The sequence below is a fragment of the Marmota marmota genome, unplaced genomic scaffold (genome assembly GCF_001458135.2).
Source record: "Marmota marmota marmota unplaced genomic scaffold, marMar, whole genome shotgun sequence".
Taxonomy (NCBI): Eukaryota; Metazoa; Chordata; class Mammalia; order Rodentia; family Sciuridae; genus Marmota; species Marmota marmota.
Genome location: NW_026000257.1, coordinates 241086 through 260188, shown reverse-complemented (window position 1 = coordinate 260188; position 19103 = coordinate 241086). Strand labels below are relative to the sequence as shown.

The 19103-nt window shown below is 40.2% G+C and overlaps 1 protein-coding gene and 1 long non-coding RNA gene across 2 annotated transcripts; one reads left to right on the top strand and one right to left on the bottom strand.

Moving 5' to 3' along the window:
* Positions 1–271: 271 nt before the first annotated feature.
* On the bottom strand, positions 272–3657 carry LOC125614266 (EZH inhibitory protein). The gene is made up of 2 exons (XM_048796792.1): positions 2271–3657; positions 272–435 (listed from the first exon to the last, which is right to left on the bottom strand). The coding sequence occupies exons 1-2, from the start codon at positions 3655–3657 to the stop codon at positions 272–274; spliced, it is 1551 nt and encodes a 516-aa protein (XP_048652749.1).
* A 5063-nt stretch (positions 3658–8720) lies between these two features.
* On the top strand, positions 8721–17950 carry LOC125614267. Its single transcript, XR_007344878.1, has 3 exons — positions 8721–8899; positions 11967–11969; positions 17933–17950. It is a non-coding gene; the product is annotated as an uncharacterized LOC125614267 (long non-coding RNA).
* The last annotated feature ends 1153 nt before the right edge of the window (positions 17951–19103 follow it).

Sequence of the window (19103 nt, the reverse complement as noted above, 5' to 3'; positions counted from 1 at the left end):
TTACGATTTTTTAAAAAGTAAATGTTAAAACAAAAGGGAAAAAAAAGAACTCGATCATTCATTTAGTAAATATTTATTGAACTCCTATATGGAGTCAGGCATCGTTCCCAGGACAGTAGGTAGATGATTCTTACACTGTTGCCTATTCAAAGTGCATCCTGCAACCCATGTCAATAGAGTCAGCATAGGTGGACGTACACTATGTGTCTGACATTACCTTAAAAACACAGGTCAGAAAGGATTCACATAGAATATACTGAGGTGCTTCTCACTAGCTGACCAACATGTATTGCTCGGGACTCCCTGTTCTTTTTCTTGTATGCTGGCTGCTTCGTTTCTCATTAGCACCTGAGCAAAAAGAAATAAGGATGGTGCAGAGGACACCAGGTGACAGCAAAACCAGGTCTGTCAATGAAGAATCTGGGAACTGCAAACCTGCAATGGTGACAGAGCTAAAATTTCCAATGGATTTATTCATATGTCACACTAATGAGCCAGCTAACAAAAAGTTGGACCGACACTTGAATAACCTGTCACTGCCTTCCAATAAATAGGTACAAAAAACCCACTCCAAGACTCTTGCTTTGCCATCTCTCCAATGACCAGTCACAATTTCAAAAAGGTGGTAGACAAGTCTACCCTGTTGATATTACCTTTTAAACTTTTTAAATTTTGAGATAAGATCTCATTAAGTTTCTGAGGCTGGCTTTCAACTTTCCATCCTCTTGCCTCTGCATTCTGAGCTATGGGATTACAGGTGTGTGCCACGGCACGAGAAAGTACCATGTTTCCAAAGATTTCTATTTTTTTAAAGCAGCTGAATTTCATATAGAGGTAGTTACATGGTCAAAGTAAAGAATGTAGAATATAAAAGTTAAGACCATATCAAGAGTTATTCCAAAAACCAGCATGGTGTATGTTCAAACATCTCTCCAAAATTCACACGCATGCTCTCTCTCTCTCTCTCTCTCTCTCACACACACACACACACACACACACTCTTAACATTATATACTTGCTCACAAACTCAGTAACAACCCTTTTTACAACAAGATTATCCATCAATGCGTATTTTTGTTAAATATCTAACCATTTTCCCATGAGTTATTAACCTCAAATCCCCCAATCCCAGACCTCCAGAGGCCCTTCTCAGCAAATAAACATTTACCTCCAGTAGAAAATAGAAGAGCTCTTCTGCCCTCAGGTTCCGGGTTCCTGCCATTTCTCCCTTCGGGATCCTGCCCCCACTCCCAGACCTCTACTCTCATCTGGGTCATGTCCCCGACACTCCCCAACCCCTTATTCATGCCCTTCCTCTTTTCTGATCCTGGAAATCATCATCTCTCCTTGCACTCAGCTGCCTCGTGTTAAATTGTGCCCCTTTTCTTACTCAAGTTGCAAATCACCTATACTAAGAAAGTATACAGTGCCTTAAGGAGGAACTTACCTGGCAGAACTCCATTTCTGGCAGTAGCAAAAAAAAAAATGATTGCTAAAGCATATTTTATTCTTTCTTGCATCCAAACAGACAGCTAGCATGCTAATAACTTTCTTTAAAACAAGATTGAGGACGACAATAAAGAAACTCTACATTTTTAAGGTGAAACCAACAGCTTTATTAAGGTACTTCATTACATAAAAAGCTACTTAGGGAAACAATTGTCAACTCAGGGGCAAAGGCAGGCCCTTTTGAGGAAGAATGGGGCTTGAAATCAAGGGCAAACGGCAGGTAAGTGCTGAGCAGCAGGGTCATGGGGAGAGGATGCTTCAAAATTGCTCAGGATATTGATTAATAGCTAGAACTCTTGAAAAATCTCACAGGTATACAGGTATGCATAGAATAATCTATTCATGCAGCTGTTGGATGCTGATTCCTTCTGTGGGTCTTGGAGGACGCTCACAGAAGAGGTCACAGCACAAATGGTGTAGGGGCATGAGATGATCCCCCTACACCTGTTCTCCTCCCTGTTCCCCGGGAATTTCTGAGCTCGGGGCATCCAGCTCAGGCAGCAAGGCACGCCTAAGGCTGGAAGGGCTAGGAGTAGAGATAGAACCCAAGCCATAGCACGGAGGAGAAGAGGATGAGGAACCCTGGCCAGGAAACTTGGTGGGAGATGAAGAGGGGCTTAAGCCAGGAGATCTAGTTGGGGAGGAAGAAGGGGAAGAGGACGAGGAGGACGAGGAGGACGAGGAGGATGAGGAGGATGAGGAGGATGAGGTGGAGGTAGAGATGCTCTCACTGCGCTGCCTATGCAAAGGAAAGAACCTACCAGGGGGTGAAGGAGAGGAAGCACGCATACGGACTGCATGCCAGACAGACTGAGAAGGCGGGCTTCCAACCTCACGTTCAGAAGAACTTGAGCTACTCTGAAAGACATGCTGTAAGGGTGCCCTAGAGGAAGGAGGAGGTCTCCTGACACCTGGGTTACGCAGAGAGCCTCGAATGGAAATGGCCGACCTTCCAGATGACCTCTGCAGGGTGGGGCGTCTCCTCCGGGGACCAAGGCCTGTGGTTGAGGTCGTGCTGCTAGGAGTAGGGCCGGACTTTGTTGCAGGTCTTCTGAGGGTGGTGTCTGGCCGGGATGCACTGGTGCGAACAGGAACTGATGAAGTGCTGCCACTGTGAAGATCAGCACCTGGTCGGGTGGCACGGCTCCTGGGATTAGTGGCTGGTGCAGATACTGGACATCGAAGAGCAGGACCTGGCCGGGTGACATGGCTGCGGAGATCAGACCCACGCTGAGAGGCACCATTCTGGGGAACAGGGCGGAGCCTGGATGAACCACTGCGGAGAACAGGACCTGGTGCAGTGGAGCGACGGCGGAGACCAGGGCCTGGTGCAGATGCATGGCGTTGATCAGGGCTGGGCCTGGATGCACCACTGCGAAGAACTGGGCCTGGTGGGCTGGCACGGCGTCGAAGAGCAGGCCTAGGCCTGGATGCACTGCTACGCAGAACAGGGCCTGGTGGTGTGGCACGATTGCGGTGAGCAGGACCTGGTGTAGATGCATGGCTTTGGGTGCCATGGCCTGGAACGGTGGTGCCACTGCAGAGGGCAGAGTCTGCCCTGAGGGCTTGGCTGCGGAGAGCAGGTCCTGGACCGGTTGCATGATTCCATGTAGAGGCTTGAGAACCACCGCGGCGGCGGCGGCGGGGCTGAGAAGATGGCGGAGGAGGCACAGACGCCTGCGCAGAAGCCCCAGGAAGCAGGTGGCGCCCTGTAGGCTTTTCAGCCTGGTCTCGGTTGGGCTGGCTGGGCTGCTTCTTACGACGTTTGTTCTCAGGGCTCTTTTTCTGGGCCTGGGGTTGCTCCTGGCCACTGGTCTCAGGTTCCTCACGTCTAAGGCTTGCCTGGGAACCACGGCTGTCCTGGAGGTCAACGCGGCGTTTTGCTGACATACTGTCCATGGAGGGCAGCACAGGGTCTTCACAGGCAGTGGAAACGACGGCAGAGGTAGCAGAACCTGCTGTGCTGCTTTGATCAGTGTCTCCAAACACAGCCTCATGGCTTGGGGCTGTGGGGACCAAAGCAACAGGATCTTGATATACCCTTCCAAAGACATGGCCAGGGGCTAGGGTGGCCTCATTCTTCTGCCCTCTGGGTACCTCACCCTGCTGGGGCTTCTGCTGCTTCTCTCGAGGTGCCTGAGTAGCCATGCTATAGGATTCCAGCTCTGACCCAAGTGAAGGCTCCGAGACAAAACTCCGGTGGCAAGTAATGCCGCCGGCTGGGTCCAGTCAGAGCTGGTAAAGAAGGATGGGTGGGGCCAACTGATCTTCACCTCTGATTGGCGAGCTGGATATCACGTGATGCTTCCCACCATCCTGTAGCTGTAGCCTAGCAGCCCAATGTAGACCTTTCTGGCGCCAGCCAGGAGGGTGTATCCACCCCTCCCTTCAGCCTTAGAGCTATAGGAGGCGTTTCCCCGCCTTTGGATTCTTGTGCTCCCCCTCCACCACCCATTTTGTCCTCTGGGGTCAATAGTGTGAATTTCTCTAGTCTCAAACCTGGCCCCTAATACAGTATGGTTCAGGGAAAGGGTTTGGGGTGTGGAGTCTATCTGTGTGAACCATTTGAGGTACCACAAATCATCTTGTTAGTACCACTCCCCTCTCAAAACCTCAAAAGATCAAACTCTTGAAAGATACCAACCTGGCTGACAGGCTGTATCCCTAAGCTAGGGTGGGACCCCATAGAGGATTGTTCAAGAACCCCTTCAGGCATCTGGATAACCCCAGACTGGATCTGTATTTTAAGTTTGGTGAGAGGCCTGAAGGCAAGAAAAGAGATGGGGTCCACAGTGTCTTGGCTTGAGCTGTTCTGCCTACCTCAAACAGCAGACAAAGATTTAGAGTGTTCCTTTAAACTGCTTCTCCCTACCTTTTGCCCTGAGGCCAAGGTTTCCTAGGATTAAGGCTGATACCTTTCTCAACATTCATCAGCATTTTTAAGGGCTGCATAGGAATCCACTGATAAATGCACGTTCATTTATTTGGACTAGACTCTAGTTTCTTTTAAATTCGCTGTGATGTACAGACTTGAAGTTTCATATTTGGACCCTCATTCTTAGTCACTATTTCAAAAGGTCGGCTTCTTTAAGTGCCCAAAACAGAAAAACAAATATGAGAAAAGCACCACTGAAATTCTCAAAACGCCCACAGGCAAATACTGGACATACTTCTTTATATCTCGGTAAAATGGCCACTCGCACGTTTCATAGTTTATGAAAATTGAACTATTTATGATTACATGTTGTTTTATTAACCTATTTTGGGAGTCCAGAAAACACTCTCCCATATCACTGAATAAATTTCCACAAGGCCATTTTAACTAAAACATATACCTATTGAGGAGGAAGATTATATTTTCAAATACTCCTGTGTCAACCAACATTTATGTTTCCCAAATTTTTACATCAATGTGAGCCACATCCTTCTCACTCAAAACGATTCTTATCCTCAGTTTTGTCCTTGTTGCAAAGTCCCAGAAAAAGAAATTCATGGTACAGTCTATGCACACTTGTAATTCTTTGATAAAAATACTGGCAAACTGTTCTGAAAGTTGCTGTTATAACAATTTTAGCAGGATAGAACAGGATATTTATGAGAATGAAGAGCAACTGGACTTCAACACAACTCAAAAATAGAATGGAATGATATGTGGAGTGTTAATGTGGAATGGAAAATGGATTTGAAATGGAATGCAGCAGGGGATGAACTGGAGACTGGAGTGAAACTGGGAATGGAATACAGACTTGAACAGGATGTGGAATGGAAAACTGAAGAGACTGGACATAGAATAGAATATGATAGAATGAGAAAATGGAATGAAATAAAATGGAAATAAAATGTCACAAAATAAAATGTGTTATATGAGAAAGGGGATGAAACAGTATAGTGTTAAATAAAATATGAAAGAAAATAGAAAATAATCAAAATAGGAAGGAAAATAAAAAGGAACAGAATGTGCAATTGCCTGAAATCAATGCCTGTGAAATATGTCCTCTAGATTTTAAAATATCAGAAAAGAATAGAATGAAATTTGGAATGAAATATAGAATCCAAATTTATGAAGGATGAACTAGGAATTAAATAATAATGGAAGATGGAAAATAAAGGACTGATGAAATACAAGATGGAATTAAATGAACAGTAAATAAATAGAATGTGTTCTGTTCATGTACCATTCCATAATTTTAGTGTCATAGAACAATGTCCACTTTATTTCATATCATTTTGTAGAGATAGAATTCAAACAGTACGTAATGGTGATGGCTTGTGTATGCTACACAATGTCTGGGACCTGAGCTGGGGAACTTGATTGGTTTTAAGGTTATGGGGGAAGGACAGCAGTAAGTGATGGCTCCTGCATTTTGGTGGATGGTGGTGACAATGAAAGAGGGAAATCTTGCCCAGTGGAGGAGATCAAGGAGATAGTGTGAATCCATAATTCTCTTATGACCACGTTGACACCTATAACCCTGTATGGGCATCCTAGTCATTTAAAGGTATAAGCCCCAATTCATCTCATAGCTATTCTCATAGCTCTATAAGTTAACTTTCAGTAGTTTCATGAATCCAGTTTTCCTCTAGGGAGTCATTTCATTTTATGGTCTAATACTTTTCTTCCTTTTTTAGAATTTCTGTGGACCTTAGCCATTACTCTGACTTAATAATAACTAAAATGACTCTCCTGTATATTCGTCCACCTATGAGATCTCTAAGATCTAAAAGTTTATTCTAAAGAAACTTCCTCTCTTTAATTTCATTTGTGTCTTCAGTATCCTGTTCTTTATCATTTTCTGACTTCCATTTAAAGTATTTATGTATGTATGTGCTTATACAAAAGAAGTGGGAAGAGTGATTTTTTTATTCTCTCATATATTATCTTCTGAATTTTTCCAATGAGCCTATATCATTCTTGTACTAAATAAATACCTACTTGCATTTTTAAAAATAATTACCTTACATGAAAATAAAACAAACTTAAAGAGGTTTAATTAGGTTTTAAGCTTTTTTTAAGAAAATAGGCTCTCTTATATTATTGGATGGGATTATAAATTTGTAGCACCTTCCCAGATGAAAATTTAATGATATGAAGATACATTTAAAAAAAATTCTTGCCCGGCATGGCGGCACATGATTGTAATCCCTATTATGTTTTCCATAATGGCTGTACTAATTTATGTTCCCACCAAATGTGTAATAATGTTTCCCTTTCTCTGCATCCTCGCCAGTATTTTCTTTTGTCTTTTTGATGATGGTCATTCTAACTGAAGTGAGATGATATCTTATCATACTTTTCATTTGCATTTCACTGATGATTAGTGATACTGGACATTTTTCATAGAACTTTTAGCCATTTTCATGTTTTCTTTTGATAAATGTTCAATTCCTATCAAAATATCAATGGCAATATTCACAAAATAGAAAAAAATCCTAAAATTCCTCTGAAACAACAACAACAAAAAAAAAACAACTTCCACACACAAAACCGCCCTATAAATAGCCAAAGAAATCCTGAGCAAAAGACCAAAGCTAGAGGTATCATTTAACCTGAAGTCAAAATACACTACAAAGCTACATTAACCAAAATAGCATAGATACTGACATAAAAAACAGACCTATAAACCAATGGAAAACAGCGGAGGAACCAGAAAAAAAAAATCCAGGTATTTATAGCAAACCGATTTTCAATAAAGGTGCCAAAAACACATATTGGGGAAAGGACAGTTTCTTCACCAAATGGTCCTGGGAATGATGAATACCTGTATGCATAACAATGACACTCGACCTTTTTGCCATATTGAAAATCAATTAAAATGGATTTAAGACTGAAATGCAAGGCCAGAAAGTATGAAAGTACTAGAAGAAAGCATAGTGGAAATGCTTTGGAATGTTGATCTGGGCAGATATATTTTGGGGAATGACTCCAAAAGCATGGGAAATGGAAGCAAAAATAGACCAATGGGGTTGTATCAAACTCAAAAGCTTTTCTCCACAACAAAGGGAAAAATCAAGAGAATTAAGAGACAAACTGCAGAATGAGAGAAAATATTTGCAAACTTCATCCAACAAGGATTAACAACCAGGATCTACAAGGAACTCAAACAACAACATTCAAAAAACAACAAAACCCACTCAAATTATCTGATTAAACATGGACAAAAGATGTGTAGAATGCCATTTCTTTTTTAAAAAATCTGAAACAACCTCAATTTCCAACAGTATATCAGATGCCCACAGAACAAATTTATGTAACTTTAAAAAAAAATTTTTTTAGTTGTTGATGGGCCTTTATTTATTTCTCTATATGTGGTGCTGAGTATCGAACCCAGTGCCTCACACATGCAAGGCAAGCATTCCACCACTAAGATACAACCCCAGCCCAAATTTATGTACTTTTACAGGATGTTTTTGAAAAACTTTTAAAGCTATGGGAAAGTGGTTATAATATTGTACAACACACACACACACACACACACACACACACACCATGTACCCTATTTTCTACTGATCTATACTTACATGTATCTATTTTACATTTACCTTTTTATATGCATTTAAATTTCATCCACTATAGTGCTGTTGTTCTCAATAGGGGGCTCATTTTGCCCCTTGGAATATTTAGAAGTGTCTGCAGAATGACAGTTGGGGACAGTGCAGTGCTATTTGCATCTGACTGTGGATCAGGGATGCTGCTTTACACCTTCAATGCACAGGAAAGTCTCCACTAATACAAAATTATCTGGCCTCAAATGCCAATAGTGTCAACTTTGACAAATATTGCAGTAGAGAATTTAGATAATTCAGAAAAGCTTAAGAAAATTTAAGTTGGGACAATTCTACCAGTAATTAAAAACTATCATTAAAAATTTGACAGATTTACATGTTCATTTTTCTGTGATCATTTGACACTTCTTTATTGGCACATGGGGTACTTTGGAAATAAACAAATTCATTTGGGGGGGGGGGCTGCAGATTGAACCCAGGTCTTTGTGCATGCTAAGCAGGTATTCTAACACTGAGCATATTTTTAAAGACTTCTTTCTTCCTCAACAAGCTCTAAATATTTTTCTCATATTAAGCACTCTAGTAGTTGCTTAAGAAGTTACACAACTTTAGAACTGTAATGTTAACTCATTCCACAAATATCAATCCATCAACATTATCTCTTCATTTTCAAAGGTCTAATCAAAGCATTCATTTCACCCGGCATGGTGGCGCACGCCTGTAATTCCAGTGGCTCTGGAGGCTGAGATGGGAGGACCGCAAATTCAAAGCAAGCTTCAGCAAAGGTGAAGTGCTAAGCTACTCAATGAGACTCTGTGTCTAAATAAAATACAAAATAGGGGTGGGGATGTGGCTCAGTGGTCGAGTGCCCCTGAGTTCAATCCCGGTACCCTCACTATAAAAGGGCATTCATTTCCCAGTGTGTGTGTGTGTGTGTGTGTGTTTACAATTAAACAAAAAACTTTGGCTCAGTGCAATGTATCTGATCTATAAAGAGTAGTATGGTCAGCTAACCAAGTTACAGTAATCTGACTCCCACTCTGGTGAATAGCTTGCAAATGGGCATTTCCCAGTCAATGAGATGGAAGGACATCCTTTGGGTTCTCTGGGGAAAGATTTCTCAGCTCTTTTTTGGTGGGGGCAGGGCTACCAAGAATTAAACTCAAGGTCACTTGACCACTGAACCACATCCCCAGCCCTATTTTGTATTTTATTTAGAGATAGGGTCTCACTGAATTGCTTGGCACCTTGCTTTTGCTGAGGCTGGCTTTGAACTCTTGATTCTCCTGCCTTAGCCTCCCTAGCCACTGGGATTACAGGCAGGTGCCACTGTACCCTGTGATTTCTCAGCTATTAAACAATAAAAACATACAAGATATTGTTTACATAAAAACTTAAAGAATATACAAATCAAATATTAGAATAAAAACAGCATGATAACTGGACATAAAGTCAATATTACACAATTGAATTATATTTCCATATATTAGCATCAAAAATTATAAAGTGGAAAAATTTTAAATGAAATTTGCAATAGCATGAGAAAGCATCAAACACCTTGGAACAACACTAATAAAAATTTAAAAGACTATTGTCCAGAAAGCTCTAACATTTCTGAAAGAAATTAAAGAAAACCACATTAATCAGAGATGCAGTGTATTTATTGATTATAAGCAATATTATGAAAAAAATCTTAAGACAGAATTCTCATCCAAATGATCTATGGATTCAATGTAATCCCAATAAAAATTCCAGCAGATGGTTTGTAAGTAAAAATTGGCTAACTGATTATAAAATATGGATACCAAAGATGCAAGAACAGAGAAAGTCATCCAGAAGAAGAAATTTAAAGGACTATCACTCAAAGCCAGAGAGTAAGCAAACTATAAAGCCATTATAATTAAAATAGTGTGACTTTTGTATAAGAATATTTTGATATGCAAGAATAGATAAAAAATAGACATATCTTCATCTATTTAGATTTAGATATCTAAATAGACCAACAAATAAGGAGTCCACAAAGACACATATAGCATCACCTCACAACAGAGGCATTAATACAGTTCTCAGGAAGAAGGATAATCATTTAAATAAGTGGAGATGGAATAACAGGATATCAAGCCATATGGAAAACATAAATTTGGCCTCTAAATTTAACTATACCCAGTAATTACAGAAGATAAAGTTTTCAGAAAATAACGTATAAGGATATCCTGATGATCTTGGAGTACATCATGGTATCTAAAACAGGACACAGAAACCACTAATGATAATGGAAAGCATCAACCTCCCCACTCAACGTCCAGCAAACCTCTTATATACAGAATAAAACCAGGAAGAAAAAAGTAAATTCAATTAAGAACTAGAACAATATTTCAACTTTACTTTGTAAAGTATGACATTCAGCTGACCAACAAAGAAATAAAAATCTGCTCAAACTCAGTCACCGAGAATATACAAATCAAAATCACAATGAAATATCAGCAAAGATCTACCAGGATAGCCAAAACGACTATTGCTATCAAGAGTTTGAGATGATAGGGGATAGGGATATGGCTCGGTGGTAGAGGGTTTGTCTGGCATGCATGAGGCCTGGAGTTCAATCCTCAGCAAAACACACACACACACACACACAATAACACACAAAAAAGAGTTGGAAAGGGTATAGGGGAACTGAAACTCTGATGGTGGGACTATAAATTGGAAAACTGACAGTATGTGTTTAAGCTGATTTTATGCATTTTCTATAACTCAGGAATTCCATCTTTGTTAATTTTCTATTCCTGTTTAACAAATTATCACAAAGTAAGTGGCTTTAAACAGTGCCAATTTGTTTTCTGAATTCTGTAGGTTCAGAGGCCCATGCTTGGCACATCCAGGTACTCCATTTAGTGTCTCACAGGGTGAAATAAGCCCATAATATGAGTCAGCCAGGCTGTGTTTCCTTCTGGCTCCTATGAGAAGGAATATATTTCTAAATTCATTGAGGTTTTAGGCAGAATTCAGTTCCATGTTTACCTGTTTACCTCTACAGGACTCATGCAATTCCTTGCCACATGTACCTCTCCAAATTTCCAATCTCTCAAGAAGGGCCATAGCAATACCACAACCTGATGAGGTCTGGCCCACCCAGATAACCTCCTCACTGGAACATCCACTGATTTGGGACCTTAATACATCTACAAATATCTATTTTCCCATATAGCACAACATAATTTCAGGAGTAATAGCTCATCATATTCACAAGCTTCTCTCACTCATTTTAGAATTCTCCCTATGTCGAATCTGTTCCACATAAAAATGTTCACCTCCCCCACAGTCTGCAAATTCCTCATTATATTACATCATCAGCTGTACTCCAAATGCTCATCAAAATCAGACATGGATGCTGGGCTAGGATGTTGTTCAGTGGCAGAGTTCTTGTCTAGCAAACATGAGGCCCTGGGTCAATACTCAGCCCCACAAAAATTCATTATAAATCAGACATGGATTAGATTTCTGGCTATAATTCACTCAGTACAATTCCTGGTACACAATTACTCTCCAATTAAAGTGTTAAGCTGTCTTTCCCTGGCAGTCCAATATATAACAATGGGACAGACATAGAACAATAGCTATAAGCATTCTGGTTTCAAACAGGAGTAAATGGAAGGCAGAAAGAAATTCAAAGTTCCAAAACAGTTTGGAAATACAACTTATTCCAACTAATAGTCTTTCCAAGGCAATTAAAGTGTTTTCCCAAGATGACTCAGGCTTTCTCTATCATGCACCTCAAAATTCTCCCAGGCTTCACTCAACAGAGTCCTACGCTCCCTCAGTTCCAGGGACCAGAATCTCCACAGGTTTCCCATTCACTACAGCACTCAGCAGCTGAATCTGCCACTCACCAGCTCACAGTTGCATAGGTCAGACATCAGCACACAGCCTGCCTGGCTTCATGCCTCAGGATGCAGGGTGTGGGGTGGTGTTGGACTGGCTGGGTTCCTTTCTGGAGGTTCTGGAGAAGAAGCCCTTCTAGACTCATTCACATTGACAGCTGAATTCAGGTCCCTGCAGCTGGAGGACCAAGACCCCTATTCTCTTGCAGGATGTAAACTGGGTTGGCACTTGTCTCTGAGAGGCTACCTGTAGTTCTTTGCCATGTGGACCCTGCTAATATCCTCTCATAATCTAAGTCTCTCTTTCAACAAGGACTTAGGCCCATCTAAGCGCTCACCTGAATAGGTCTAGCCCACCCCAAATAATCCCCTTCTCTTTTTAAAACATTTTTTAGCTGTTGATGAACCTTTATTTTATTTATTTATTTATACAAGGTGCTGAGAATTGAACCCAGTGCCTCACATATGCTAGGCAAGTGCTCTACCACCAATCCCCCTCTTTAAAAAAACTGATCTGTAATCTTAATTATATCTGAAAAAATATTTTTTGCCATAAAGGTAACATAATCAAAGGAGTGATATTTCATCATATTCACACATTCCATCTCAACCCAATTGGAGGAGATCGTTCAAAGACAAGTGTCACTGGGAACCATTAGAGAATTCTGCCTGCCACACAAAATCGATATCCAACAGACATGCATGTACTCCAAAAGATATGAATAAAGATGTTATTATTGTGGCATTATTGGAAATAATCACAAACTACAAACAAACTAAATATCTATCAACTTTTAAGTGAATAAATTGTGATATATTCACACAATGGAATACTATACAGCAATGAAACAAGCACATATCCCTACATGCAACAAAATGAACATGTTTCAAAACCAACCATTAATATTGAGCAAAAGTAACCAAATGTAAGAATATACATGTTTTATAATGCTCTTTATATAAAGTTTAAAAAACAGAAAAAATAAATTACAGTGACGTAGATCACTTTCTAGGGTAATAGCTAAATGAGGGCATAACATAGGTTTCTGGCATGCCACTAATGTTCTATACCTTGGTCCTGGTGGTTGTTACATACATATATTCACTTTGTAAAATGTCAGCAATTTGTTGTCCTTACAAGTGCACACTCTAGATTTGAATATTGTACATCAATGAAAAATAAAAAGCTACCAAAAAAGCCTATGAAAATAGGCAAGAAGAATTGACAGAAATATATTCCAGGCTCACAATCCCTAAAGGACAAGTCCAAAATGCAAAATGAAAAAAAAAACTTATTTTTCTTGATTAATTTGAACATAAAACCTGACCTGAATCAACATAATGCTATTTGTAATCTTCAGATCTTGCAGTGAATATGTATATGTTTAATTACAGACATACTGTTTAATTAGATTCAGCAGTATTATTCTAGGCCTTGTTAAGGATTTTTATGGGATAAACATTATGAAGCATTTGATTCCAAGGGCTTCAGATAAAGGATTGTGAATGTGTAGTAGTAGAAGGGTTTAGCTTAATTGTGTCAGCTGGAGACACATCAAATGTACAAGAGACTACAGAGAGTTTATCAGATTGATTCAATTTATTGAACCCTTTCAATCATATGGTCAGATGATCATGATTTTTTTCTCTTCTGACCTATCAATATAATGGATTAATTAAAATATTTCCTAATATTATGTAATGCTCTCATGCCTAAGAAATGGCAAGGATGTGGCTATGTTTTGTCTACTGTTGAATTTTATTCATTCAAACTTTATCAATTCAAAAATGAAATCTATGTTAATAAATGAGATCATACATCTATGGGTGTGGTATAATATTTGGAATCAGATTTTACACTCCATTCATTAAATACATTTGGAAGATTCCTATCTTTGCTTCTAGATTCTCAATCACTTGTTACTAGTGATTTCTTAAAAAAACTGGATGATTTTACTCAATTATCCTTGAAATTTTATCAGTAATTTTGATTCTCAGTCCTAGTGGAAGAATAACACCATTTTTCTGATAAAGGTGTGGCTATCCAAAAAATACACACAGAGAGAGAGAGGGATACTGCAAATAATAGAGATGTGATATTGAATGGACTTCAGAGACTGTGCCAGTTTCAGCATTTACTTAATGCATGACTTCCAGCCAGTTAATCTTTGGAACCCTGGTTTATTCATCTGGGAAATGGGAATATAGTCCCTGAATGTCTTGTTTTTGCCCAAATTGAGCAAAGTGCAATTTTCACATTATTAAGCCAATCAATATGCAAACCTACCAAGATCAACAGTAAAACATGCATTTTATCAAATTGTCACAACTAATGAGTAAGAGACAATAACTCTTTTAGGAATTGTATGTATGTTTGAGGATTTATTTAATCTTAAATTAAGCTTAGTATTTCTGCATATTTTCAATATAGAATTTTCACAGATTATTTTTATATAAAATGCATCACCTATTCTTTAATTTTCTCTTATTAGCACACATACATAATCTTAAAAGTTAAATAGTAATGCCAACCTTTAATAAAACCAGAAATCATTTGATTCTAATGCACATCCTTCCCCCCGTCCCTGAGACTTTCAACTTTTTTCTCTTTCTCAGGTAATTACCATGCTATTTCCTAATCATAGGCATATACTGATTGTAGCATACTGCAAAAATGGCCACAAGTGAGATTTCTGGTTTAAGCTCCCTAATATAAAGAAGTTGGAAACACACACACACACACACACACACCACCTTATTACAACAATAAAACGCTAGACCAGCTGAATCAATGCCTTTTTCTTTTTAACCCATTCAAGCACTGAGGTTGAAGGGTAAACCACCACTCTCAAAGACAGATTCAGAATCACAATGAAGATTTGTTTACCTGGAGCAGATGTCTCCAGAGCCATTAACATAGAATTAACACAGTCCATCAACATAGAATGCACAGAATACATTTAAGGAATCCCTTGAGGCTAAATATAGACTAGCAGGAGGGTGAGGGGCCTCCACGTTTCAATGGGCTTTACCTTCAGAAAAATGTTCCTTTGTCCAGGCATTGCAGGTCGACGCCTTACTCCAGGGGAGTCAAAGACAGCCTTGTGGCAACTCTGCACCCCGCACCTGCTGCAGACAACGTGCAGCGCGAGGTGCCTTGATGATGCTCTCCACGCCCTGGAGGAGCAAGAGGCCAGGAGGTTGCCAAGTGGGAGTGCAGGCGCTGCTTCTTCCTGCAAAGCCTGCAGCGTAATCCAGGACTCTTGGGGCTGCGAGGGTTCAGTTCTCAATTGAACCGTGCCGCGCCAGAGTGGCAGCCCTGGGTGTGGTACACTAGGCTCTGGACTCGAAGGTGTCCAGCATGAACTTGGCGGCGCCGGGGCAGCTGAGGCCCCGCAGCTTCCTGAATGTCTTCCAGCGCTCGCGCTGCGCGCCCAGGTCTAGCTCATTGGTAAACACCTCCAGCATCCACGAGTTTGGGGCGGCGCGTAGTGCCGTGGATCTTTGCCTTGCCAGCCTGCCAGCTTCCTTTCAGTAGTGCTCTTTGCCGCCTTTAAGCTCCTGCCCCGGACTTGGACTGCTAGCCGCCTCGTGCCGCTGGAGCCCGTGACCGCTGTGGCTGGCTGGAGCTTGGGGGTGGGGAACAGGGATTCCCGGGCTGCACTTAACTGCTCAGTTCAGCGGCAGTTCTTTTCCTTATCCTGCCTATAGCATCCTCAGTCATAAACCCAAATTCTGGCAAAGTTGTGGCCCTGCATTGCTGCGGAAGCGCGGGGATTGGGGGTAGGGAAGCGGTTGTTGCGGGATGTAGCGGGGGGCGGGGGGAGCAGCTCAAGTTTTAAGAACTTACTGGGCCGCTTCATTGCACTACCAAGAGTGACCGCTTGTTGCAATGAAGCCAACACCCTGTTCATGCTCTTAAAATGAGTTTTACTGGCATAGCATGGTATGCTGTATCTGCAGCCCCTTCTAAGAGATTTTGGACACCTAGAAATTACCTGTACTAACATGCTTGTGATATGTTTGTGTGAGTTGGCATGGCATACCTGAAGTTTCCATGCACATTCTGTTTCATACCAGGCCTATGATCATGGAAATAGTCCTGAAATTCTTTAGTTCTTGGTAATTGCATATGGAAAAAGAAGGGAATAATATATCTCAACTGTAGCTGAGAGTAAATGCAAGAACATATTTGGAATATTTAATAAGACAAAAAGAAACTGGATTTATTGTATATTATTTCTAAACTTTTCCCAATAATTTTATTAAGTTTAACAAATTTTTTGTTTGACTTCTTTTTACCTTTCTTCTATTCCAAGATCCAGGAAATGTTCTGGATGCTGACTGGGGGAAAAAGCCAGTGTAACTTTATCCTTTTCCTTAAACATCTCACAAGTCTGGTGTGGTAGACAAATTATTTAAAGTGAAGAATCAGAAGTTTGACAGAGTATCATGTGATTGCAAAGGAAAGATAAATGAAGAAGTTGCCGACTGGGAAGGACCAGGGATGAGTAGTCAAAGAACAAACTGGAGACAGCTATCTCTTTCTGAGTGTGGGGCTCATCTGTATCTGACAATCCCACTAATCTTTGGATTTGCATTCTTGATTCTGTCAGTAAAACCCTAAATGCATCTTTGCAAGAACAGGGGAGTCTGAGAACACAGACCAAGACCCCTTAACCACAGCCAAAGGGATGAGTGAGCAGAATCAGGACAGGCCCTTCTCAAAGGAAGTGATTATGAAATAGATATTATTATCACCTGCAATTTTCAAATGAGGAGACTGATGGTCAGAGGTTACGTGATTTGTTCAAGGTCACATAACAGGTGGAAGTGGGACGAATTTTCAACCCCAAGTCAGTTTGGCTCCAATGCTCATGCCATTTGCATTATCCACTCTTAATGACAGTCTCTGTTTTTATTTACAGCAACCAGCTTCTAGGCTCTGCTTCCCTTGAAATTGTTAAAAAATTTTCTGAGAGTGAAAAAGCTTATTTAAGGTCATTTCCCAAAGAAAGACCACTGAATATTAAAGCTGTATTAGAAAGAATGACTTAAATAACAGGTGTGTGCTGTCTGACTTCCATTCCTGTGTCATTTTCACTACATGTGTGGATGCTTAATATTAAAAACCTCCTTCACTTCTCTTCAGCAAGGTTGAAAATTCACCAGGATTAGGGAGTTTTTTTTTCATTTTACGTTGTGATTTAGAATGATATTTTAATGGTCAGAATTTATTTTTTCTATTTCAGTTACATCCCACTTAGTTTCATTGTAAAAATGCATGAAGGTTCTCTATTTGGAGTATATCAATTAATAGTAATAAATATCATTTATTCAGCACATATATGCTTCAGATATCTTTGAAATAAGTAATATTGTGATGCCTATTTTGCATAATAATAATTGCTAACTTTACTGATGTTTAACATTTGCACAGTACTTGATAGTCTATCAGATTTCATGCATTTAATCCTCACAAAAGCCCTAAGAGGGAAGAATTCTTACTATCCTTATTTTTCAGATGAGAGAACCAAAGCACAGAGAATTTCCCGTGGTCACACTGGATGCTAGTAATGAAGCTCATGTGAACCAGCCAGCCTAACCCTGGAATTTGTCCTGTGAGTTAATTTACTACATGGAAGGGGACACAGGAGCTTGGTCATAACTTCTCAGCTATGAAGTTGGTAGCAGAGATTCAAATCCAGGTATGTGTGATTTGAAATACCCACATTCTAGCATCCTCTTCCTCTCCCTCACATGTGCTTATTAGATGGTATCCTCCTCCTCTACTCTACTTCATTGACACTGATAAATGAGCAGATATTTATTACACACATGTGTAATGGGGCTGGAGAGGAAAACAGAGTTTTTGTCCTCAAGATTATCACAAAGTGGGGGAGACAAACACATTTAAAACTAATTTCATTAGAATATGGTGGGTGTTATAATAAATGCAAACTTTCTGAAAGAGTTGTCACCTTACTTATTAGTGGATAAGTAGAAGATAAATATGGGAAAGGGATGCAGGGGTAATCCAGACCCCCCCCCCAAAAAAATCGTAACAGCAACAGTCCAGAGCTTGCAGATAAAATAGTGTATGAGTGAAGGGGAGGTACACACACACACACACGTTAAATGTGAACAGAAATGGTGCAGGAAGGTTAGCAAGATTAAGAATATGAGGGGCTTTGAATGCATTGCTAAGGACACATCTGCTATAACCTTCCTTTCAAACCCCCAATCACGCTATCTCAGAATTTCCTGAGGTGAGCTAGAACAGGATCTAAAAGGCTGATATTCTTGATTCCTAGAGGATGCGGTGGGGCATTCAGAAGTGATAAGCCAGAGGCAGGAGGGAGTACATGTAGGGACTAGCTAAAAGAATGGTTGGTATTAGTGTGTAAGAGAAAGAAGATTTTAGAAAGAGATTGACAATTTCCTGAAATCCTCAGTGCTGGATTCTTCCTTAGGCTAGTCCCACAGTAGCTTTGTAAGTTTCAAGCTTCACATCTGGTGAATTTGAAAGATGTGTGTATGTGTGTGTGTGTGTGTGAGAGAGCGAGAGAGAGAGAGAATGAATGTGAAATGAGTCTGCTTTCTAGATCATGTTAATATATAGAGAAAAGAGACAGGTTGTGGTGACAAGGAACCAGAGGATAGTGTGTGGAAGAGCTGACTTCTATTTAACATTTCTATATCTATTTTATCCCCATTAATAACATGAGACTGAAGATACCCCCAAACATATCTTCTAAACCAGTGTTTGAAAGGGAATCACCAATGTATTCCCTTCTACCACCTACCATTTGACTTGCACATACTTTTAGTAGATAGAGAATGTCTTCATTTTGCTCTTACCCAGGAACCAGTTTTATTTTATTTTTTTTGAGTAAACAAAGTTATGCAACTCCTAAGTGCACAAACTGGTGTTTATTCATCACAAAGCTTACACTTTAATGTAACTAAAACCTACCTCAAGATATTGAGTTTCACTAGCACTGCAGAAGTTTCCCTCCTGCTTCTTCCCAATCATTAACCCCTAAAACAAGCTCTGCTTGGACTGGCAGTATCTACACAATAGTTTTGTCTGATTTTTTTTCTTTCTTTTTCATTTTTGGTACTAGGGATTGAACCTATGGGAACTTTGTCACTGAGCTACATCCCCAGCCCTTTTTAATTTTTTTTTTTATTTTGAGACAGGGCCTTGCT